Source organism: Ammodytes marinus (assembly GCF_949987685.1).
Source record: "Ammodytes marinus genome assembly, chromosome: 10".
Taxonomy (NCBI): domain Eukaryota; kingdom Metazoa; phylum Chordata; class Actinopteri; order Uranoscopiformes; family Ammodytidae; genus Ammodytes; species Ammodytes marinus.
Genome location: NC_137214.1, coordinates 19,980,599 through 20,007,333, shown reverse-complemented (window position 1 = coordinate 20,007,333; position 26,735 = coordinate 19,980,599). Strand labels below are relative to the sequence as shown.

Genomic DNA, 26,735 nt, shown 5'->3' with positions numbered 1-26,735 from the left:
TTTCATTAAGAGTGTTTGCTCAACTTTGACCCACAAATTAGCACACGGAGAACAACAACAAAGCACTGTTCAAACAGCACAAAATCAACAACAACACAATAAAAAAGCGAGAGTTTCACTGTAACCAAGCTTAGCTGTCCAAAACTCTCTGCAAAACAGTGTGTGTGTATTGAGTGCCTAGATTTTGACAGAGCATGGGGTGGAACGTGCTACCCGCTGATCAATGAACACACGACCCCCTCTATGAAATAGGCCACGGCACTGATTGGTAACTACAAACAAGACATGCATGGCTTCCTACAATACACATCGATAGAGGATGTTGTCTGTCTGTGTTGCTCTGTGCAACACTTTGCAATGTCTCTTGACAGTATTATTAGCGGCTAATATATGAGGTTGATCTTAGGCCTTTTGTTACAGTTTGACCGATCACATTTTCATTGTAGAATTTATCGCGGCCACACTGTGTATGTGTTGTAAGGTCCCTCAACTTAAAATACTAATGACAACATGGGATTTAACCAATGTAACACCTATTATATTATGTCGGATATCTTGTTATCTAAATGTCTGTATCAGTGGTATCAGTGGTTCACCTGCATTCTTGTGTATTAAAATATGAGAAATTCAGCAACATGTTCTTTTCCTTTCTTTCTTTTTCTCTGATGTTTTCAAAGAAAGGGTTTAAGAGATACATCTGATTCATACAAACAGCAGAGTGAGCTTCCTCTGTGGTGTAGGTATTAACGGATCAGTGGCACTGCATACAGTTTTCCAGAAAAAAAATTCAATGGCGTCATTATCACTGCAACACCCTCTGGGACTAGAGAGAGGCCTGTGGGATCAGGGACAGAATGAAAACATGAATGGAGCATTTAATGAGTGGAGGTAGAGAAATGTAAAGGCAGAGACAGACAGTGAGAGAGCAACAGTTGCAAATCCTCAGCAAATGAATGGTGCCCTGTGTTTGATTACACACTTGTTTTAGTCATGTCCCCTTTAAAATGCTCTGTGAATTTCCAGCAAATTCCTTTTGAGTTAAAAAAATTAAAAGTGTGAATCAGTGCTGGTTTATCAAGAGAAATATATTTGCATAACTCATTATGTAACATGTCAATTGGCCTGCAGGGTTGAAGGACTGCTGGAGTGCACTGGAATGGCGCTCTGGGACTTTTTTTCTTCAATTTAGGAAAATAGAATATTCTCAGTTTGTATATTCCGGTGAAATTCCTTATAGTGCTACACTTTTGTGAGAACTTCAAGATCCGATCATCATTAAAGTGTATGTCACTCTAGTGAGATGATAGCTGTCACATACCCTTTATTAGATTTGTTTTGACGCTGACTCTGCACTACATGGTTACATTCAGAGCCCAGAGCCTTGTCCATAACCAAAATGCACCTGTTTGATTGGCTGATTTGGCTATTTTGGTAAATGGTTTTAAAACCCAAGCTCGTCCTCTCCCATAAAGCTTATGTGTTGGCCCGACATGGCCCTGTACTGTACGTCATATAGAAGTATTTGTGTGGGACTTTGTGTGGAGCTACAGGCAGCATGGATGTGAAAAACTGTATATATGTTTACTGTCAAGTCAGCACATGTACAGTAGGTACAACCCCAGGCTTTGTGTGCATGTGGGGGGTGCATTTATTATTTCTGTGTGAATGTATAGAGCCTTGGGCAAAGTGAGCTCATTCTAGACCCGGGATTCAACTCTTGTTAACCAATCAGAGAAGAGAAGACCACTACAGGCACGGAGCACGCTCACTGGCGTTAGGAGCAGCTCCTATTATATTTTTATACAAAGGACACAAATGATTTTACATACAAATGCATACATATATAGAATAAAAATTGGGACCCATCCCCATCCATAAAATTGGTTATTAAGGACATTTCGAGTCATTTTAACAGAAAGGTATGTAGTTCTTTTATTTTGGAATTTTTTATTGTTTTATTTTTGTAGCTAAAATGAGGGGGAACTACATGTGTGAAGAGCTCAAGGCCAGTTTCAGTCGACGTGAGTGAATTATTGAGTGCAGGGTTGTAAACAGAGAGACAGAGGAGTGGCTTGTGGGGCGTGACTGAAGGTCAGACCAGCGTTTTTCGTTTCACTACTGCCTTCGGGAGCTGCAAAAGATGTAATTTATGACTTTAGTTGAAACTATTTTGTGTTGTCTTTTCTAGAAGTCGATTTGAAAACATATTTGGTACTCGGCCAGCTTTCAGCTGCTGAAGGGGGTTTCCTCTTCTGTGATGCATCATTCCTTTAATTAAAACAAGAGGTTGCTCATTCTAAGTCGAATGTGAACCTGTTTTGCATTACTTAACACAACTTAATGTCTTTAAATGAAAATAATAAAAGGTTTAGAACTGGTGGCTAAAATTGTGACTTTTTATATTGAAATGGTGATTTGCATCTGAATACCTGTTTTTCTATCAAAATGTGGATGTATTAGTAAAAACATATTATTATCCAAATAAAATACTTCAGAGGTTAAAACACTAAATTTGTTTAAACCCTAAACCTGAAAAAAATAAGAATTAATGAAAATTATTCAAATATACCCGCCATTTATATATTTAAATAACATGCCATTTAATTTATTTTGATAATTCAGGTACACCATGACCTTTACAGTTACTACAGAGTTAAACCCACTTGGAGCAACTTGCTGTGATAGCACTATGAATATGAGCAATGCAATTGATTCATAATTGATTTATCGGCCACTATTCCCTGTATGCATGGCCTGGCTATCATGTTCTACATCTGCTTAGCACCACATCATTGCATTCAATTACCATTGAAAATGCAATTCGCTTTGCTGTATGCATCACTCTGGACGGCTTGTCCACCAACTGTATTTACAACAGCACTTGAAGGCATCAGGCAGCACACTCAAGCTCAGCAAATATTTACAAATGATGATGTCAGTTACAAAACTACAGCAATTTCAGAGCTCTTTTGTGGTATTTCCCACTTAAATGTGCAGCCTCAGCCTTGAAATCTTTTATTATATAGAAATGTTCAGACTATTTTGTCTTTAGAAATATATTTTCAAAATAGAAACAATGCTATACTCATAGTACTGATCAAACAGAAGACTGTTCTGAGCTTTTTTTTTCGCCGACTTATTCAGCCCATTGAACCCATCCGGGAGGCTCCACAGGACAATGCCAATAATGACCATTACTGATAAATATGTTGACAAGATGCTGGCACAGTTGCGATTTTGGTATGTGTTTGTGGCCTTCGTTTTTACATCGGAAATGTGTTATTTCAGCTGATGGTAGGTGCACAGATAGGTAGGTGGTAAGGTTCCCATGTTCATTTTGACACCTTATTCCTCTCTCAGACACACACCCACACACACACACACACACACACACACCCACACACACACACACACACACACACACATAAATAGCCTCCGGGTGGCTGTGGATCAGGAGAGGAGGACTGTTAGTGCAGCGGTGCTATGTGAACACCTAATCAGCCCCGGATGGGTCGAGGGCGAGGGTGTCCCATTGTTAAATGACCAGAAGAAACTCCTATTGCCCCCGGGTTCCATCACTGATGCTATATCCAGCTGCATCACAACATGAAAAAAACAAAAACAATCCTCCAATGCAGGTTTGAGGCTCAGATTTGATGTTAGGCTATCTGGTAACCCTGAAGGCATCCCTCAGCAGAGTCCAGCCAAGGATACAAAGGGCAAAAGGTTTCAGAATATCCGTCAAACAACAGCAACCCGAGCAGATGATCAACCTGAGAGCGAAGGAGAAACAAATTAGTGAAAGGAGCTGTTCAACCTGTTGGCAATCAACGGAGTCTAATGAAAGGCAGCTGGTTTGCCATGGCTCAACACATTCTGCAGCACATTTTGTTTTTGGTTTGTTTTCGTTACAGGTGTCTCTTCGTGACACATCATCTATCAGCCTTGGCAACTTCATCTCTCCTTCCCCCGTTTTAAATCAAGCATGTGTGAGTGTGAACACAGGCCTGCAGTTGATAGATAGCAGAGAGAAATTCCAGAACATCAGACGCTGGCCTATTAATACTGGCAACAGTCTTTGATAGGTAAGTAGGTGAGGACACACTCGTTGAAATCTATTTATACATCCATATCTTTTTAAACCCATCTTTGGCCGTGGTGTAATGCAGAAATGGAAATGGAGAGGCTTGCTCTGACTTCCAGATCATCATAAATTAAATCATAAATTGTCTCACAGAAACTAATTTGACCACACCAGAGTCCTGCAGGCTGTGGCCTATGGTAGTGTTACATGCAGGCTCTTCACACTTCACGGAGCTCAGATACATATGGGTCTGCAAGTAAATGTTAAACAGATATATCCCTGTGAATACAACAGTAAGTACTGTATGTATAGCCCAATCTTTTGAGGTGGTATTTTTTTCCTGAGAAAGAAGGAGAAATCTTTGTATTTAACTTGGATTACCATGGGTCCTCTCCAGTCTCCAAACAATCTTTGGAAATTCCCTGTACATTTCTTCAGAAACCATGTAAAAGAGTTTTCCAGTGTTTTGATATTACATTTAAATGTTGACTAGGTTAAGCTTCAGGCTGTGGTCCCACTGCGCTGCTGTTCAGTCTCAATGGTAGGACACGCTAGCGGCGCTTCGTCCCAAACAACCAATCAAAATTGAGGAGGAGGCGGGACTAGAAGATGTCTATGAGCGTCAATTGGTCTTTTAGCTCATCACAGTTAGGTACTAACTTACACCCATGACATCAACAACAATAAAGTGCTCCGTGGGCTGCGTGTTGCAAGCACCAGACATGATATCAGAAGCGCACAAGCATTGAAAATAAGTATTAGGTAATAATTATGTCATATCATTATATTTCTTTTTTAATTTGAGAACAACATTATCCTGGCCTTTCTTACATATTCCTGTTGCAATGAGCAAATAATAAGGTAGCTATGAGTTACAAAAACTACCATCTGTTTTGAGTTTCGATAAAGGTGAAACACACAAAAAAATGCATTGATATAAACAATAAGTGATAAGTTTCTAGGCAAAGCATTGCCGTTTTCTTGTCAAGACATATCTAAAATTGCTGTGTTTCTATGCACCAATATGTGTGTGGAAAGACACACACATTGCACACTGAGGTCAAGGTCAGTCTGCTGGCAGAGTGACTGCCTATGTGATTGAGTAAGCCGAAGCATGATCGAGTGAAGAAGCGCCATCAAGGGAATAGGAAAATGGCCGAACAAGCACACGCATCAGTGAACACACCACACCGGAAGATTTAAAAACTATATCACGCAGATTCCCTCTATACACTATTTCTCCTGCAGCCTTTCACCAGATTGGCCAACCAAGTAATGCAATTCCCCGGTTACATGTCAATGATCCCTGCTGCCTTGAATTAAACACTGCCATATATCAGAGCGCTCTTGATTCAGTAATGTCCTCTGCAAGATGCCTTTAAGGATGAAAAATGTAAAGTGATTCATTTTCGGGACCCCAACGCTAAATAAAACACAGGGAGAGGCAGAGGTAAGTGGTGAGCCTAGGAGATAAGTTAGTTTTTGCATCAACACTGTTTAGTAAAGGTCGACAACAACACCTTATCATAAGAGGAAACTGCTCTTTGCTTGAACTCTGAAATATCATAAATCAACTTGCAGGTGAGACTATTTTCATTTCGAAAGGATTTTGGGGGAATTGCAGTACAACTTCCTGGATTCTGTTCACATTGCAGACTAACTCACTCACAAGTGTTATATCTTGTTGTCAATCTTAAGAACATTTACAGAACAGAATGGCATACAACATTGTGGAAATAAATGTACACATCAAAAATTCTGGTCACCAATGTATTTATATTCAAGTATTTCATCCTTACGAAGAGATACATTCTTTTTTATAATTTTCTTTTTCACCCCCAGTTTAAAGGTGCGAACGACCGGAATGCTCCTTTGAATCATCAACAGAGGTCTTTCATGATTAAAGCACAGAATTACCTTTTTGAGCAAACAACTGGGATTATGATTGGAAGGCCCCAGTCTTAAGACCACCTGACACATAGCAGCCCTGCTGAGTAACAGTCTGACCTTAGATCTCATCCTTCTTTTTGGAAGGGGGACTAAACATTATTGAAATGTCAACTTGGATGCTGCTAAGACATACACCGTCTCAGTTTACACTTTAACTGGGCGGGATTGTTTTTTAGTGTTTGAGGTGATGTGCTTCAGCTCAGTTCAGTGTGATATACTGAGCCACCAACGCTGTCTGGCTTCCTGCAGCTTAGAGCCTGTTTGTCATCCTGAGTGGACTTTTCTTTTGGATTGAGACATTTGTATCGTGACGCGAGCCCCTGCTGCATTTGTCTTTTTCACTTTCATAATATATAATATTTTGTGCACTGAGATAACTAAATATGAAAAAAAAATCCCCCAAAGGAATTTGTGTTGTTTAAAAGACAATTTAGTTTAGAGGGTATATCATAAAAGCAAGCACCTCTACTTTGTCGTCTTGCTCTGTTGTACAACGTTTGCTCTCCTCACTGATCTAAAATCCTCCTCAGAAATATCTTTACTCCCTTCATCAATAAACTGGTCCGACCTCTGACTTTTGGTCTACACAGAATGGAAGTTCCCTGTGACACTGATGAGGCTGACACTCTTCCTGGAGAGAGGGCATGCTGTCCGAACGCCTAAAATGAAAATATAAATTGTAGTAACATAAGAAGGAGACATTACTGGAACGCAACCGTTTGTTGGCCTTCCAGTTATGTTGGCTTCTCCTTCTGAGGGCAGACGCCGACCAAGGGACATGCCTACAAGGCAGGTTGCAAAATCATGGAGGCGCGTTGCTATTTCTTTTTCCTGGTGTTTACGACTAGTTTAGTCCCAAACATACTTTTAAACTGTGTTGAAATCTCATTTAAACCTGGATTATCCACTGGGCAAAGCAAGCTATAGGCCTTCTGATATATTATGTATGAAGTACAGATCTTCTGCAAAATTGCCCAGTCATTATAAGGCATGTTACCCTGTCAGATCTACTTTAAAATACCTTTTGTATTTCATTTTAATATCATAATTACCAAGTGTTTATTGCTAAATAAATGTGCGTTTCAGCAGAGTAGTTTTGGTTAGTCTCTGGGGCTCTGAACATGATATAATAAGGTGGCACTGACTTACACTGTTCTTGATGGGCATGTACAGTAAATGGGTATTCCAGCTATTTGATGTTGCACTCCCATCAAGGTGCTGGACTTGTGAGTGTGATAAAAACTGCACTTGGTTACATAATATGTGTTGGGATTGACAAAAATAGTTGCGTCACTGCATTGCATGCTGGTCTATTTCCTGCACCTGCAGTTGTAATAAATCTATACATCTCTAAGATGGCATTCTCCCTGGATGATCATTTAACCCAAAATAAGTCCTCTTTCATTCTGAGGAGGACTTTGCCGAAACCAGCAGTTTACTCTTGATGTTATTCACTAAAAACACTTTATGTAGGTCAAACATCAAACTTGTCTTTTCACTTGCTCATGCCACGACCAAACACGAGACCATTAAATGGAGCCAGAAATACAAAGAACTGAGGAGAAAGTAGGTCTGGTTTAAATCTAACACCTGTCTTTGAAAGGAGATCTACAGGGAATGTTTTGAATGGAAGCCGCTAATACCTGAAATGAGTGTAGTCTAAGTAAGTGAAAGGGCAAGAGAGGTGGTGGTGTTCTGTTTGTGATCGTATCATCAAATGAAACACAAAGATACAGATATACAAACACTTCCTCTCTTTTAATACAGCAATATTACATACTCTCATTCTCAGTATATCTCTCATGCCTTAAACCTCTATTCCTGTGACCTAAACTAACCTTTACCATCACAACTTCAAAACCCAAAACCCAAACCTCTACCTCAACATGCATTTTAATTTTGTCTTTCTTTTTTTTCCTTAACACTTTTGTATTATTCTCATAGTTTTTACTCCATAAGTTTAAGTTTATTTAAAGGGACATTGCATATTAATAGACATTTACATGTAAATATACAGGATTGTAGCAAGTGCTAATTTGCATCCTTTGTCCCTTGATTGGTCGACACCAATCACATGAAACAAACATATGCGTGTACTCATAAATAAAAACAGACAATCAGACAACAGAAAAAATAAAATAAAAAATGCAACCGACAGAACAAGTGAGTAAAAACAATTATTCAAATAATGTTAAAAAATTAAATTAAAATTAAATTTAATTTAAAATCTATGATAGATTGTGTGAACAGTTTTGAGATTCCAGCAGCCATACTTTAAGACATTTTTTAAAAGAGCCAAGAGTGGGAAGCTCACGTAGAGCAGCGGGTAGTGTGTTCCAGGTATGAGTTGCACGGTATGAAAATACAGCCTGTCCATAGGCACTTTTTCTAAAAGGAACAATACAGTCACCTCGAGAAGTTGCCCTGGTGGATCTACTTTCATTTTTTTGTATAAATGTTTGCAATGGTGCTGGGGCGAGTCTGTTGAGAATTTTAAAAACCAGGGTGCAGTCTGCATACTTGATCATGTTTTGCCAACTCAGTAAATCGTGCTTCTTTAAGATATTGCAGTGGTGATAGGTTTTCGGTTTTTTATCTAAAATCTTAATGGCTTGTTTGTATACTGTTTCCACAGATGTTAACGTGGTCTTGCATGCCAATGCCCAGCTTGTCATGCAGTATGTCATATGAGGTATAATCATTGAATTAAAATATAGTTTTGCTGAATCAAATGGCATATTTTCTCTAATGTATCTGAAGTTGGATAAATTAAATTTCATTCTGTTTACTGTTTTTTTTACTTGTTGCTTAAAATTTAATTGTGAATCGATAACAACACCTAAATACTTGAATTCCTGGACCACTGTAAGTTTTTGGCCCTGTATTGATACCATGGAATCTGTATTTTTGTCACAGGCCTTCTTTGAGAAAAACATGCAGACTGTTTTAGTTAGGTTAAGAACCAGTTGGGAGCGCTCTAGATATTCTGAAACACTGTCCATTGCAGCTGTCAGTTTGTGAGCGGCTTGCTCTGTATTTTTTGCATGAACATAGATAACTGCGTCATCAGCATACAGTTGGCATTGCACATTAGATGGACAGATGTTTGGCATATCATTTATATAAATACTAAATAACAGTGGCCCTAATATTGACCCTTGAGGCACACCTAAGTTGTTCTCACAGGTATCAGATATTGTATTTTGCAATCTGACACACTGCTTTCGCTCCTCAAGATATGATCTCATCCATTGTGCAGTACGTGAAGAAATATTAAAAGCAGACAATTTTGCCATTAGTATCTCATGGTTGACAGTGTCAAACGCTTTTCTCAAGTCAAGAAACACTGCTCCAATGACCCCCCCTTTATCTATGCTCAATTTTATGTTCTCCACAAAATAACAAATGGCGGTTTCAGTTGAGTGGTGTTTTCTAAAGCCAAACTGCATTGGGTGGAGATAAAATGGGCTATTGTCAAGATGTGCCACAAGTTGCTCTATTATATGTTTTTCTATTATTTTGGAGACAACTGGAAGAATACTAATTGGCCTATAGTTACTTGTTTCTGTGGGTTCCCCAGCTTTATAGATCGGTGTGATTACAGAGCATTTCCAAGAGTTTGGAAAGACACCTTCTGTTATGGATTGATTTATAATGTTGGTGATTGGTTCAATGAGTGACTGTTTATGTTCCTTGTAAAAGACCGTATCCATACCAAATGCATCTTTGGCTCTAGAGTTTTTCAGTCTACAAATGATCCTATCAACATCCCCCTGTGATGCTGCATGTATTTCAAAAACAGGAGCACATGTGTTTACTGGAGATGTGGTAAAAGCTTGTCCTTTTCCGTCCTTTGTTAAATTTGTTACAGAATTTATAAAATAAGTATTAAAAGCTTCGGCCATTTGCTGTGGATCACTGATTACCTCATCATTATGTTTTAACTCTCTGATGACTCTATGTGATACTGTGTTTCCCATCAGTTTCTTTATACTAGTCCAGATTTCTTTGGTATTACCCTTTGCGTTACTTATTATGTTAATGAAGAAGCCTGCTTTTGCGTTTCTAATTTCTTTTGTTACTCTATTTCTAAGTGATGTAAAGATCTGCCGATCATGTGTTGTTTTAGTTTTGTATGCAGTCTTAAGTGCAAAATCACGCTGTTTCATTAATGTCCAGATGGTGCTATTCAGCCAGGGCAAGTGTTTTTTCTGTGATTTTACATGTACCTTTTTTTGGAATTGACCTATTGTTTCTTGACCATGTCGGTCAACTTAAAGAGTTATGGGAACAAAATGATGTCTGACAGGTCAAAAAACACAAGACGTACATTTCTGTAGCAATTTTTCATTGCACATGAAAACCACTCAGCTACATTGAGTTAGGTAGGATAAATTGAACAATACAGCAGTTTGAAGTTTGTTGAATGTTTCCAAGAGACTGTTATGTGAATATGTTTACCATTTGTCTTGACTTTCTCCTCCAAACAAATTTGGCCAGCTTGGGGGGGTTTGTTTAAAACCTGTCTGATCAGCTAGTGTCCCTGTGTCCTGAGACTATGTTATTGCTTCGGTTAGGGATGATGCAACAGTAATGTCAAAACTCCATGCATAGGACCCAAGTCGAAATAATTGGTCCTCACAAAGATAGAGGTACAATAGAACACGCGCACACTTTGTATTAAGGTCATTGTTGACAGCCAGCCTTTTGACAGACATACAGAGCTCTGTTATGGCCATCACCTGCTTCAGACTGTTAACCTTTCCCTGACAAACACACACACACACACACACACACACACACACACACACACACACACACACAGAAGGAGAAAACCCCTCCGCTGCAATGCAGTGATACTATTACAATCACTGCTGTAAGTGTGTGCGTCTATATACGGCACTTTTAGGAATAGCTGCAATTGTGCAACAGCAAAGGGTGCAACATTTTTAAAAGTTTAGTTAATGTTATCATTTATTTGCATGATAATAATAATAATAATAATAATGGATAATATTGCCTGGGATTCATTTAAAGAATATTGTATTAATGTGTCATAACATAACATTGCAAACTAATGTGTACTCACATTGAACCCATTTTTTGAAGTGATTGTGGTGTTATACTGATCCATAACATGGGATGATGTTGACACAAAGCTGCATGCTTGCTGACTCACATTCCCTCCCCAATGCATTCATGCTCACTGCATGACTCACGGACATGGAACTGTTAGTGGTTTATTTTTTACTGCCAAAACCTTTTTCGCAAATATGATTTAGTAAGGATGGCCTTGTTGCGATTGGACATCAATACTTAACTCTTAATATCAGCATTGAGTTCATGTATTTAAAAATCTCTTACTGTAACACCCCCGCACTAATGCCATGGTGTCTCACGGAACCTTTGAAATGGTGCTCATGTGTCGGGGGGACTCTTTTAGCCTCAGCACCCTGGAGAGCAGACACAACACAGGTAAATTACATGCAACCATTTCAATATACAGTATATAATTGCACTAAAGCTAGCATTAGAATGACATCTTACATGCATTATTCTCTATATATGGCAGCTGTTGTATTGCACTGTGAATGTACTGTATAGCTAAACAAATATATAGCCAAACTAAATAAAAATGTTGTTTTGCAGGACTGGCCTATAATCTACTCCAACTGAAAAGCAGCTACTATAAACAAACAATAAAACATTCAAACCTTTTGGTGTGTCCATCATTGCTGACCCTGTACTGTTTACCACTTATGCTTAAACACATTAGTAACAGAGATTACCTTCATTTTAAGATGAATTTGTCACACTCATCTCAAATAAAACCCTTTTCCTTGAAACATATGGTGAGTTTGAAGCACATGGCATGTGATTTTTCATCCAATGCACCCTGAGCACCCATAATTGATCAAAGGTGTTGATCAGAGAATATTTTCACAACAAACACATTGTGGAAACAACTCATTTCAAATGTGTATTTTCAGGCAATGTTTATTTCTTCATCACTGTAGTCTTAGGCCACATTGCAATAGTTAGGCTACTTTTAGTGTAAACATTTCTTTATAAATCGCATGAAATAAATGAACCCTCTTTCTATTGTGGGACCCCATGGAGATACGGCATTGACCCCTGGAGGTCCCAAGACCCCACTTTGGAGACCCACATGTCTTTTTAAAGTCTTGGTTTGTATCTGTGTGTAAACAGATGCGCCCCCTGCAGGCGACCTTCCCCCACTACTGCTCCTCCTCCTAGTCCTCCTATACACCGCTCTCTGCCTCCGCGGCTCCTCATTCACTAGAAGATGGCGGACTGCGCTCCACTATTAGATGAGGAACTCTCGTCCTTTGTCTTCAATTACCTGACAGAAAACTCCGGCAGCCAGGTAAGATTCTGACCTCGTTGGACACACGGAATCTTGGGCTTTCCAGACCGGGGCGCGTCTTTGCACGTCGCCGACCGTGGCGCACGCTATGCCCGGTTGATGCGCAGCTGTCGCCCGGCTTGTCAGCAGCATCTCCCCGGCACAGTGGGACCCGGTGTCTCGGTCTGTGTGCGTGCGTGCGTATGTGTGTGTGTGTGTGTACTATGTCTTGACGTCTGGCTTTCACGTGTTTTGTGAGGAAATGTCATCAGCCATGGGGACATTTCACGGATTTAAGCGAATAAACGTTTGTTTTGGTGTCGGAAGCGGAGAGCAGCCGGCATGTTGCTGCGTGGGGAGGATTATTTGGTATGCAGAGGGGCGCTTTGGAAACTTTTGACGCATTCTTCAGGGAAGTTTTCATTTCAGTGCCGGAGACTTGGACACGTGGTTCGCCTCTGAACGCATGGATTTAGCCTGAGGACTATTATGATAGTATGCCGTAATGATACTAATCCATTGACTATAGGACTGCTTGACTTTACATTCTGTACAGAGATGATTGTATTTGTGTTGATGCATTGCTTGACTGGTTGGATTTGGCTACATTCATTTATTTGAACAGCTGATGCTTAATAAAGTGTCTGATCGTGGAAGCACTGTAATAGTTTACACCAGTGCTGTGTAATTTTATGTATCCTCGCCATTATAAGCCGCTTGTTACAGCACCGTGGGCTTAACCGGGGATCTATGTGATGGATATCTGAACGCTGTTCGATGCGCTTCAAAGTCCAGCAACTCCCACCGATGATTCCGATCTTCATTTCTTCAAATTGCTCAATTAACCACACCATGTGCTATAAAGCAGTGCAATGCAGGGGAGACAGTGGGTTTCAGTCCGCTGAGAAAGTTGAATGCGGTTGTACGTTTTCATAAGCGTTTGCGTAATCGTAAAGGCAGTGGTTACAAAACGTGTGTCTGGTTCACAGGGTTGTTTGCTTTTGGCCAACCGAAAACAACTGATTCCAAGACACTGTGTCTGATGGGGCGATGATGACAGTTTGATTACACACTGTGTTGCCTTGGGGGTCGCAGGGAAGTGATATTGAACTGGATTTACAGGAATTCAGCGTAAAAACACCAAACTGCCTTAGGAAATCTCTGCAATTCAGGAATTCCTTTCTTATTGGCAATCATGCATAACGCCTAAAACTTTTAAATTCATTTTTCATCCACTGGAAACGCTCTTTACGTTTTCGGCATAAGGTCAACACACCAATAAGCACCTAATAACAGTATCAAACAGTATGTGGACTGTAACTGCCCTCCTGTTAATCCCATAATAATCCCTTGCTCAAGTGCCCGTTGAGGACATATAGCGAGTGGTGTTTGGTCAAATTAGAAATTAAGATTTCCTTAAAATAAAAATATTTTGTGCACATACAATGGATGCCGAATTTTCAACTGGATGTTATTTATGAGAAACAGCTCGTATGAATAATATTTGTGTTTCATCGTACACAGAAGGAAACAATAATTTGCAGTTTTCCGAACTGGGTTTGGTGGTACATTTCACTCAACTGCTGGGACCGTATCAAGTTTAATCTCCATCTCCCTCCTGGCCGTGGATTCACGTTTCGTAGAAACGCACGGATCATCGTCGTGCACGTAAAACTCTTAACACGATCTGTCATAACGGGTGCTCACTGCATCACAGTGACGTAATAATGCGTCGATTTGATTGTTATTGGTTTGATTGCGCGGTCATCTTTACGTAGGGGTGTGTGTGGAGGGGGGGGGGGGGGGGGGGTATGTCACATCTGATTGGCAGTTTAAGCAGGTTAATTCAGTGTGTGGTGGTGGGATCCAGGGAGACTGTGGGCTATTTATACCATGCAGCACTTTCATGTAGGCTACTTCCACATGACACACACACACACACACACACACACACACACACACACACACACACACACACACACACACACACACACACACACACACACACACACACACACACACACAGGCTATGTGAAGAAGCCTTACACACACCATCATGAGGACAGCAAATGCATTCCTTATTACAACAACTAATGTTGGCAAATGTTATTGTAATAACTAAATAGTACCCTCTTACATTAACACATTACCCCATATGCTACAAGGACTTAATACTTATTTATTTTATACATTGGCTTTATCCCCACAACATTCATAATAGCCTATTCCTATGATAATTGTATGATATTCCCATAATATCCCATGGTGTGTCAAATTGCAATCGATAATACTTTTTAATATGCATTTAAGGCCTTCACAAATGGTGCCCCCCTGGTTGCACAGTCATTACAGGCTCATGCTGTGCAGCGAAACATTGTTCAAAACCTGCAGAACTGTATTTGAATTCTAAAGCCAAAAGGCTTCTAATTCTATTTGGAACAGTATGGCCATTAGAACATTCTGTATTTGAATATTACCCTTGGTTTAAACATCATAGAGCTTTCAAGAGCTGGAAAAAAGATGATAGAACGTATATGGTACAGTCACAGTACTATGCAATAAGAACATTGGAACAACCTTATAGCTACTTGAAGGTGAACAAAAGAGAACACTGTAGGCATCCTAACAGCAACATGCATGCTGCTTTAATTACTGTGAAGTCTTTGCGTCTCTCTCTCCTCGGGCGTATAGCCTAATGCTGGATTGCTGCAAAGTCCTTTAGTGTCACTCAAGGAGAAAGATACAGTGTAAGGAACGGGGGGGGGGGGGGGGGGGGGCACACACAACATCTTAATTGGGGGGGGGGGGGGGGGGGGGGCACACACAACATCTTAATTGTACATCGTATCACTGCCTAAGTTCTTTCTTCATGTGTAGTCCGATAAGGTTATCTGTTCTTCAAACGCAGCATTAACATGTTAATATTTACTCAGGGTTATTAGGGCTGGCTGGTGGTTCTCTCTTTCTCTCTCTCTCTCTCTCTCTTTCTCTCTCTCTCTCTCTTTCTCTCTCTCTCTCTCTCTCTCTCTCTCTCTCTCTCTCTCTCTCTCTCTCTCTCTCAGTGTGTGTCCATGCCGCTTGCCCCTGCCGGCTGGTTATTGTAATACTACTCTATCCTCGTGACTGAAGTTACAGAACAGGGCTGCTGCAGTCATGTGAGTTGTAGTGGAGGGAGGGAGGCGTTACCCCTGACGTAGACAAGTGGCAGCCAGTCTCTCCCCTCCTCCTTTCCCCCCTAACATGTGACTCTCCCTGTCACACAGTCTCGACCTCTCTCGCTCACTCTTACACATACATAGCCTGGAGTTGTAATTTCTCTCTATTCCACTTCCTTTCTCCTTTCTCATTCAAACACATGCTCAATGTGCTCCTGTATTTTAGAGGCAAATTACGATGCATTCAAATGAAGATGGCTTATTTTTATATATGTTTTTGGAAATGAGAATGGTCCCAAAAATAGTTAACTTTTCCTGTGATTATTTGGATACAAATTATTTTCACTGCCAAAGCTACATTTCTTGTTAATATAATTACTAAGTTAATGACAACTTCCTGGTTCTACATGCGGGAAGCATTAAGCGCCTTGGTGGAAGTGATTCATAGTGGCAAATCCTCTGCACCCTGAAATACAAATAGGTTAGCTTGGCAGTAAAGCGTGTCACCACCAGTATGTCTGGTTCGTGCAACTATTCACCACACAGCTTCATATAGGACTGACGATAGATACCACATATTTTACATGGAGACACAAAGGTGTATACTGTAGTTTCACGAGGCTACATGGAAGCTTACTCAGATCATATACTCAATATGTCAAAGCTTTAGAGGACTTTGCGGGTCTACATCTTTACTGACGCTCTCAATCAGGTCGGCTCAATGGAAAGCGTTTGTGCAATAAATCCTCCGATCTGTTCCAAGCAAACAAACAACCGGCATATGTCACTGTGTCTAAACAACTTCAACAATTTGTCTTATCGGTGAAATCAATCACCAAGCAATTTTGGAATACATTGTCAATTCAATTGTCTTTCGTCGTAAATTCTGGGACAGTCTAGTGATGGTAACACGTAGCTTATATTTTGTTTGTTTTAAAAGAAACGAATCCTCTACCTCCAGTCATATGTATGGAAGCTATTGAAAAAGGTGGCTTTAGAGCTCAGCTGGTCTCCCAGAACCTAGTTTAATTATTGACCGGGTATTGAGGGGCCGGTGTGCGTCTGTCCAGGGGATTGACTCTCCGGGAAGATCAGGCCAACTTAATGTCAGTCACCACCACCAAGTCCTGCTGTAACAGGACACAACCGGCCTCAGGGGACATGCTGGTAAAATATTAGCAATGGCTCGTTGTCAGTGTGTGCCAGTTGAGCAACCTTGCTCTCGAAGGAGAAAGTCACATGTAAGTTAAAGCCCACGTGTTGGTGTCCAGGAAAGTGGAAAAATTGCAGAATCTCCCAGTTCTACCTGTAACGTTCAGAGTACAATGCAACAACATCATGTTCATATCATGGAACTGCATGTGCTTTGAAATTGCGTGCAACGGTTGTTTTGGCAAGTTCACTTTGAAGTGCTGTTTGGGTCTGCAGGTCAAGATGTCAAGTTAAATATAGTTGTACCAGTTTCCTTGGAGGGATCGTAAAAAGTTAAATGTGCATCTCGGTTATCCAGTTTCACTATTGGACTTTTGAAAATGTCCAAATGGTTGATGAGGGGTTCTGGAATATAAAGCACTAGTAACTTCTCACTATCAATCTAGACATATCTGTTGCAGCTGGGCTCAAACATTAGAATTAACAATGAATTGAATGGGTGTGATCAAAATAACACAAATAATAGAGCGTTCCCAGCCTGAGAGAGGAACAAGATGTGATTTGGTGGCCGGATTTACATTATCAACATAGCAACTCTGTTAAAACCTTTTAAAAAACACATTACTAGACGTCAACAAATGACTCGTCGCTTTCCATGTTTGCCTCCTCTGTGCTCCAAGATGCATGTTCCAATAAATAGACTAATCAAGATTAACCTCAGCTCTTAAGTGTGATGCGTCTACACATACCAAAATGGAAAACTTAATAATGCTTAAACCATTAATGTGCTGCTGTGTAGCCATATAGAACCTCATACTGTCAGTCAGCACTTTATCCTGTTACCATGATGCCTCTGTGTGTGTGTGTGTGTGTGTGTGTGTGTGTGTGTGTGAGAGTGTGTGTGCGCATAAGCTCCTACACAGCAAGCAGTAAGCTCTCATCCTTGGCTATCAGGTGACCCTCTCCCATTTTGAATCGGAAGTCACTCAGTCCCTTACTGACCACATTTCAGTTTTGGTTAGCTGCTACATCAACCAACCACCCTTTATAATGTATTAGCCTGCAAGCATGTAGGCACGTCACTTTCTTGATCTAATGTGTTGGTGTAGGTAGATAAACCCAAGCTTAATTGGATAGTGACAGAGAAGAGTGAGGGATCATCCAGAGGCAGCCAGATAGGCAGGCAGGCAGACAGACAGACAGAGAGGTGTATAAATACCAAGGCTTTGAGGTGTGATGGATACAGGTGTTATTGGCAGTGACTGGGATTTGTGACCATGACCGGTGGTGTTTTTTTCTCATCTATTAACTTCTCTGTCCACCCATTTCTGCCTTTTTGTTGTTGTTGTGACCGCCCTTTTTTCACCGTAGATTTTTGTCGATCAATTCCCTGTTTCTTCCCCAGTTCTTCTGTGCCATTAATTTTCTGTAGGCCCTGTCGTGATGTGCAGTGCTGCAGTGCTGTGCGTTTCGGGCTTGCAGCCTTGCAGTGACTCACCTGTCCCTTCTGTCACCGCGTGCCCGGACGCACACACATTGTCACACATGCTTGAGTTTGTGAGCACATACACACACACAAGCGTGCGAGCATATTATAAACAGCATAATGTACAGTGTGTGTAAAAATGTGCATACTACTACTACGGTCATATTTTTAGGTTACAGTTGTGTTCACATTTAACGGATGTGCATCTGATGTTGTGATTTTGCACTGAATCGCAACGAGATATACTGTAGCTCCAACATACAGCGATACAGGTCAAGGGGTTCAGGTCATTATGGCCATAGATGGCACAAAGTTTTCCCCTGTCTCCGTAATCTGAGAGAGTGAAATAAGGAATTGTCGATGCAGGACTATTTTTGAGATTTGCTCAGCAGCGTGGTGGTCTGTGTGTGGCTGTGTTGGATTTACAGCATTTTACAGTTGTGTCACTGCGTTTCCTCTGTGCTAAGATGAATGGCAAAGTGTATAATCAATAAAACAACGGATACAGCTTTGCTCAGTAACTGCTGCTTAAAATTGACTCAGCTCCGGTTGATGTTTCTTAATCCAGCTTTGTGGAAGCCTGACTGTTCACTGCCATCACTGGGGTGCTGAACCAGGGTGCCTATTGGATAGCTGTGTGTTATGAGTTATGAGTGTTATTAAGTATACATGTGTGTTCATGGTCCTCATTGCATGTGAGTGTGTGTGTGTGTGTGTGTGTGTGTGTGTGTGTGTGTGTGTGTGTGTGTGTGTGTGCGTCAGAGTGGGCGCTGGGAATATGGCTGCTTCCTCCCGAATCCCTCTGAGGTTCATCAGGCATCCGGCTTAGAAGCTGACCGACCCCCCCACGGGGCCTGTGCAAGTGTGTGTATGTGTGTGTGTGTTTGTGTGCCTGTAAAGCAAGGATCATAAACTGTGTGTGTGTGTGTGTGTGTGTGTATGTGTGTGTGTGTATGTATGTTTCTGTGTGTCACAGGTCGGAGCATGCTGTTGCTAGCTAATATGCTAGCGAAGGCAGGTGAGCGGTCTCTCAATAATTAATAGCGTGGTGACTCTTCAGCTGCTCACCCAGGCTTGCTGGCATCACAGGCTACAGTTTACACACACGCACACACACACACACACACACACACACACACACACACACACACACACACACACACACACACGCACGCACACACATTCTGGTTTAAACAAGAATAATTTTTTCTCACTCAAAATTGAGATTGCATTTATCAGTCACTGTGTTTAGAGGGAAGCCAATTTCATAAAAAAATAATGCTTCTGTAATCTAAGGGTTTCTGGTGAGCTGATGAAAGGTGTAAGGCTGTTGATATCGATTTCAGTGCGGTCCGTTGAAAACAGTTTTTTCGTTGTTGTTTTCTTAGGCGTGTAAGCTTCAGCATCACCTGAAACTTCAGGTAGTTGTATACATCTGTGCTATGATGCAACTAATTGACATGTTTCCGTCCTCACGGCAGTGTGTACATTTGTGTCACATGTTGCAACAAAGTCATTTGTTGACGCAACTCAGACATGATTAAAAGCTCTTGATGTGATGTATCAGGCATCGCAGCAATTTGAAATATGGCCGAATGGATTTTATGGAGATTGCGTGGAGATCATATGAACCCCAATTCCAATCGCAACGTGATTAATTGTGCAGCTCACACAGGATAAAGAGTGACCAAATATATCATCCACAATCACAGGTGCATGCCAGCGTATGTGGAACATGGCTACGATGCATCCGTTGATTTCCATCATGATAACGTGTCATTTACATGTTCTCTTAATCAGTTTGAGCATTGGTTCCCTTTTGATCAGGCTATATTAGGCTACACGCAAGCCTAGTTTATGTTCCTCTTAAGCATAAAAGGAGTATATACTATTATTCTGCAACCTGGTTTGCCTTACAGAAGCTACCAAGGATCCTTTTCAGTAGTGATTTTATATCTGAAATAGAGCTGCTATATGATTCCTCAGTTATTTAGCAACTTTTCATTGTTGAATATGAATTGTTTTAAATGACTTTAACTCCTCAGAGTAACCGGGTGAAATAAAGGGCCCAAAGCACGAGGGAACATGGAAAGAGTCAGAGAGGTCATGGTGTCAGCAAGAAACTGCTCTCAGATCAACTCATGGACAGGGACAGGTCTTTATAGACTGGGTTACTGGGGCAGAATCTCTAAATCCAGTGTGTGCATCCATCCTCTCTTGCATGCACACTCACTGCAGGGTTTCCAGCAAACCTTTTTCCTTTCCCTGAGGTGGTGCAAGCAGAGCAGCATTCAGCCGTGCTATGTGTCCATCACGCACAACGGCTCCATTGCGTGTTTTTACACTATGAACACCGAGCCAACAGAAATGGTGGATTGAGGGGAGAGAAAGAAAGAAAGAACAGCAAAGGGAGTCTTATTTGGTATTCATCGTCGCCTTATGCCATCTTCATTTATATGAAAATCTATTCAGTTCGTCGCCGCGTTCCAGGTTGCTATTCTCGCTGTGTGTGACTCAACGCAGGGTGGGATTTGAGGATGTAAATTTCTCCTCCATCTCTCTCTCTCTCTCTCTCTCTCTCTCTCTCTCTCTCTCTCTCTCTCTCTCTCTCTCTCTCTCTCTCTCTTCTCTCTCTCTCTCTCCAGGCTATAGCTTTAATACAGATTATATACTTTGCAGTCAGGGACGTGATGCAGCACCATTATCATCTCTCATCATATTTCTGTCCTACGCTTTTTTATTGTTGGTTCTTATCTCTCTATACCACATTCAGATACTCCGCAGACCACAGGGAAGTTATCGTTTTGAAAAATTTACTGGAAAAAAAAAAATCATAATTTACATACCATTTAACCTTTAGGACTAACTGGCAGCATCAACATGAACAAAAATTATGGTTCATGCAATCATGGTTCTTTCTTCTCAGTCGTGGATAGGCTCTGGTAGGGTTTAGAGGTGGAAATGATTGGTTTGATTGATCAATTAGTCAAATCCAAACAGTCTCTGGTGCGAAGCCACTTCCGTAAAAGACTGTTGGCTGCTCAAAAAAACAAGATTTATACAACTAAAGAATTTACCATGCACATTTTTCAATATTTTGTAACATTAAAATAGACTCATACGGTCAATTTATTTAGTTAATCAATTCATTGGGAAAATAATCTTTAAATGAGATAAATTGCAGTAAAAAATAATGCAACCTTTTCTTTTACCCCACCATGTTGTGTTTACCCTATAATGACAACACTATCTCTGATGATCACTGTATGTAACTCCTGTCATTTCGGCTGTCTTTGCCTCAAAAATCAAGATATTCACTGTTACTTTGAGTCTTTTCTTTAGAGTATTGATAAAGTGGCCTTGTGTTGCTTTAAGACTATCATTTCTTCTATGCATGTGAGATGACATGTATAGGCCATGATTAGTGTGCAAATAGTTTTCTGTGGGGAGCTGATGCATGCATAGATCCCAAATTTGAATTCCAACTCACGTCTCATGTCTTTTTTCTTTCTGTACAAGCACATATGTTGACCTTTGTGTACATGTGCAGGTGTGTGTGTGTGTGTGTGTGTGTGTGTTTTGTATGCCATCTGTCCTTAGCTAACCTTTACTGGAAATTTGTATTCAACACAGGGACCATGTTGCCATATTGATAGTGTCAACATGATCGTGAGGCCGTTTGTCATTCCGCACACACACACACACACACACACACACACACACACACACACACACATCGGACCGGACACACACGCATACATCGGCTTTGTACAACAGGTAGGATAGGAAGAGGTTGAAGGAGAAGGAATTCAATCTCACCCAGAAGCTCATGGCTTTGTAAGGAAGTATGTGAAGACCCAACGGTCGCCAAGCTAGATGGCTGTCCTATTTCTTTAGAGCGCTCCTCCTCCATTACCTTATTGCTTGGGCAACCACTTGGGAAATGTCTGAAAGCAGAAGGCTGCCCACATGTCTTCACAAGAATTTACATTTAGGAGATAATCAATGTAGGAGGGGATGGATGTTGGGAATCGGAAATACATGGTGTGTAATAGCAGTGATATGTGTTTGTTTTAAAGGGAAATATAATATACAACTATATATAATTATACTTATAGAATGCAGAATTCTATATGTATTGTATTTCATAAAAATTTCTGATGCCTACTCAAATTTTGTGTGCTTCCAGGGAAGACTGATGGTGCAAAAGGTGGAGCTTTTATGATGCTTCTTTTAGAAACAGGGTTAATAGGAAGGCCTACCTGTTGCCCACAACTGTAGAAAGTAGGGTTTGTACCCTCTACTACCTTAAAAAAAATCGAACTTTGACCCTATCCGCTGTCGTTAAAATTGAGGCTTTGATGTCGTGCAACACTGTCTGTAATACAACACGGGAGACAAATGAGACTCGTGCGAGGGATAGAGGTGTAAATGCTGCTCCGATATTGGTTTTGGGCTCGGTCACAGCCCATTGCGTCGGTGTGTCTCTCTCTCTCTCTCTCTCTCTCTCTCTCTCTCTCTCTCTCTCTCTCTCTCTCTCTCTCCATTGACATTTTGCCAGTGTTTTGGCTGGGGCTCTCCCCAACATAGCCGCCAAACAGATCGAGTTGTAAAGATGTCTCGACCGTGGGTGGGCAAGATCCCAACTGCAAAAACTCATCATGGCTCCTCAGCACTATAGCCTGCTAGACCGAAGATGATGACGGTCATAAAGTCACACACACACACACACACACACACACACACACACACACACACACACACACACACACACACACACACACACACACACACACACACACACACTGGGTGGCTGCTAACCAAAATTTATATACCAGTAGGTCTTTCCCTTCCCAGTAATCCAGAGGTCCAGCAGGATTATTGCATGTGATTACGATCCAGGCTGCAGAAAAAAGTTGGGGATTACATGGTGCAATCATGGGGAATACAAAGTTTCTGAACAGTTCCTATGCCCGGCTTGACAGAGTAATGCAGCAGCAAGACTGTGCTCAGCAGCAGTTATAGTTGCAAAACATGACATTTGTACGAGTTATTGCAATGGCAAAGTGAACAGTTGTACCAGAGTATCCGTAGAATACATTGTTGAACTTGTCAACTTACTAGTAGTACCACCATTGTGGCTCTCTATAGGTGTTGCAACATAGCAAATGTTAAGTTACCTCTACTGTAGCCTATCTTCTTACCCAACCCTTTTTGTGTGTGTGTGTGTGTGTGTGTGTGTGTGTGTGCCAGTGTGTTTGTATGCATCCCCAACGGACGTCAATGGTGGCCTCACCCACCTCTCTCCCTCTCTTTGCTATATGCAGGTAGTAGCCTGCCGCCTGCTTTCAACCCACAGCAATGACTCACACACTCAAACACAACACACACACACACAGACACACACACACTCACACACACACACCTCTAAACTTTCCATCACTACGAGTCCCACCGGAGACCATTACTGCAAGCCAACTCCAACCTAATCTGTTTATCATTATGAATTATCGGTGAAATTACATGGCGTTATCAGGAGAATATATATCACAATATCTGGGTTATTACATTTTGGACTGCCCCTGAAAGGCAATTTATTAAGTTCTGATGAGTTATTACATTATTCCAGCGGTTACTAGGTTTACCGCAAGGCTGGTAATTGATAGTGTCTTTTATTCTGTAGGTTGACGATAGAATCAGGGCTGGTGGTTCCAGCTGTGATTGAGTGCTACGACTATCTAAAAACCACATGGAGATCTTATGGTGATTAGTGTTCAACCAGATATCACACGCAGGTCAAATGTGTGTGATGTGACAGTGAAAAGTACACATCTGTGCCAAGATATCTATTTTTAGCACACACTCTCCCTGCTGTAGCAGCACACACACACACACACACACACACACACACACACGCACACACGCAAACGCAAACATTAATGCACCTTTTATCTGAGGAAGTGACTACACCTAAAAATAACAACACATAGCTTTTAAAGCGCAGTAATGGAAGAGGAGAGATGTTTAGTGCGTGTGTTAGTGCTACTGCATTGAACCATATCAAATAACTTTGTACTAAATGGCTGTGTTTCAGTATAACTGCTGCTAGCTAAGTGATTGTGTGGATGTTTATGTGTAAAAGTGCATGTTCACACCAAGCCGTGCTTGCCCTCCCCTGGCGCCTGGTTGCCAAGGCTATATGCCATGCTGGCATCATTGTGTGTGTGTGTGTGTGTGTGTGTGTGTGTGTGTGTGTGTGTGTTGGGTTTTTATGTAAAATAGAGAAAAGGTTAAATTAAATCTCTGTGGCATGGTTTTAAAGCAGCATGAACGAGAAGGACACACACACACCCACACACACACACACACACACACACATACACACCCACCCCCACCCCCCTCTCCCCCCCACACACACACACACGTAAGTGCCATGTATGGCATGTGTATTAATGTTCCCATGAAACCAGGTTTCCTGCTCGTGTCTAATTAGTAACTTTCCACTGTCATTTCTCCTTCCTGCCATTGTGTGGGTTCTTATTTCTTCTTCTTATACTTTATATCCCATCACAATTCTCTCTCTCTCTTTTTCTCTCCCTCTCTCTTTCTCTTTCTCTTGCTCTCTCTCTCTCTCTCTCTCTCTCTCTCTCTCTCTCTCATTGACCTATTTCCCAAAGGCTGCTCAGGCTTGCATGACCACACAGCGCTCAGTCCTATGTTGATATGGCGCATATTACGCACACGCTGCACACACATGCATACATATAGCAGCACATACATATTCACAGCCATTCACACGCAAGTGTCCATACCATGAATGAAGCATGTGTGTAGACCTGCTCCTCCTCTGTGCTGTGTATCAAACCAGCTGCTATTAGATGCCTTTCTACAATGTGGGGTGAGCAATCCCATTTACAAATGGTTTAAAAATCACATAAATGTGTTTGAGAAGAGTTTAGTGTAATACTAAACTTGTCATAAGGGGCGATAGTTAGCATTAATTGCTGTTGACACAAAATTGAGTCACACCTACAGGAAGCGCCAAATTCAGGTGAATAAGGAAATGTTTTGATATCAACTCTGACTTATAATTATTATGTGTAGTCTCTCTCCCTTTTTTTCTCTCTCTCTCTCACCCTCACCCACTCAGTATGTCTGTAGGCAGTGCACATCCCATCTTCAGCAGCTTCAAAACGAGTGGCGTCTTGTCGATTCCACTCACAAAATATTGACACACCCATGCTGTAGTGTGTACTTTGTTTCTCCTCCTCCTCTCTCGTTCACAGTCCCTCTTAAGCACCAAGGCGTGGGTGCTATTGACTAGAGAAATGCCACTACTGTGATGCAATATGGGTAATAAGCCAAATTCTTTCATGGTGAGTGTGTGTGTTTGTTTGAGTATGTGTTTGAACGGGTGTGAGACCACAGGCATCCTTTGTTGTGTGAAAGGAGGTGTGAAAGGAGGAATTACATTTTAATTTTCAGTTATTTATGTGTTTACATGGCCCAGTTGTTGGGTGTGTGTGTGTGTGTGTGTGTGAGTGTGTACGTGTGTCGCCTTCTCCTGCCGGTCACTGAATTTTAATGGAGCTTCACCAGTGGAGTGTCTGAATGCTGCAGACTGTATTCTAAGAATATATTTGAAATGTTATATGTATTCAACACATTTTTTTTTCTATAGCAAAAGCGTGATTTGAAACAGGAACCAGTATTCAAACCAATGATTTGACTGGTTGCTATAGTTTATATTTTTAGGTCAGTTCAACCTATGGTTATTGAGTGTAGGCTATTGACTGTGGTTAAGGGGATGCTGGGTTAAGGGGAGTTACTGATGGTTACCTTAAAGTCATTCATCAAACTGTGTTGACACTGATTTTGGCCAAATGATCAGTAACCTGCCCTGGCTGTCACGACCCAGAACATTCCTTAATAAGTAAGTAAGTAAGTGAGTGGTCACTGTTAGTTGGTAGTCGTTTCATTGCAGTCCTGCACTAAGAAACCCACAGGAACACTGTGTGTGTGTGTTTTGAGTGTGTGTTTGTGTGTAAATGTGTTCAAGCCCCAAGCCCTTTCTCTGTCTGTCTTGGTTTAGACTTCCCCCTCTCTCTCCTGTCACTGCAAACGTTTCAGTCTCTATATCTTAATACACACAAACAAACACACACACACACACACACACACACACACACACACACACACACACACACACACACACACACACACACACACACACACACACACACCTCTCCTGCGTTTGTCTCTGATGCTTCATGCTTTTCCTTCAAGTCAGCACGGCTTTATGCTTTTCTCAGCAGCACCTGACCCCGTTTCAACTCTCCTCCCTCTCTGCATTTCTCTCGCTCTTTTCACTTTTGAATTACTCACTCTCCCATTTGCTCTTTAGCAATGCCTCTATTTTCCCCTCTTTCCTCTCTTCCCCTCCATTAACTGATTCTTTCCTTTCCCTCTCAACTCTCTTTCTGATTAGCTTTCATTCTCTTTGATGTCAGCATCACTCACTCTCTCGCTCTCGCTCTCGCT

At 41.2% G+C, this 26,735-nt stretch overlaps 1 protein-coding gene across 1 annotated transcript in view; it reads left to right on the top strand.

The window, feature by feature from the left end:
- Positions 1 to 12,341: 12,341 nt before the first annotated feature.
- Positions 12,342 to 26,735, top strand: part of ppargc1b (peroxisome proliferator-activated receptor gamma, coactivator 1 beta) — a gene marked incomplete at its 5' end in the record, with an annotated part of 85,223 nt that continues 70,829 nt past the window's right edge. Inside the window, one exon of the mRNA XM_080035693.1 lies at positions 12,342 to 12,422. Within this exon, the coding sequence (XP_079891819.1) occupies positions 12,342 to 12,422 (81 nt within the window). The remainder of the gene's footprint in view (positions 12,423 to 26,735) is intronic.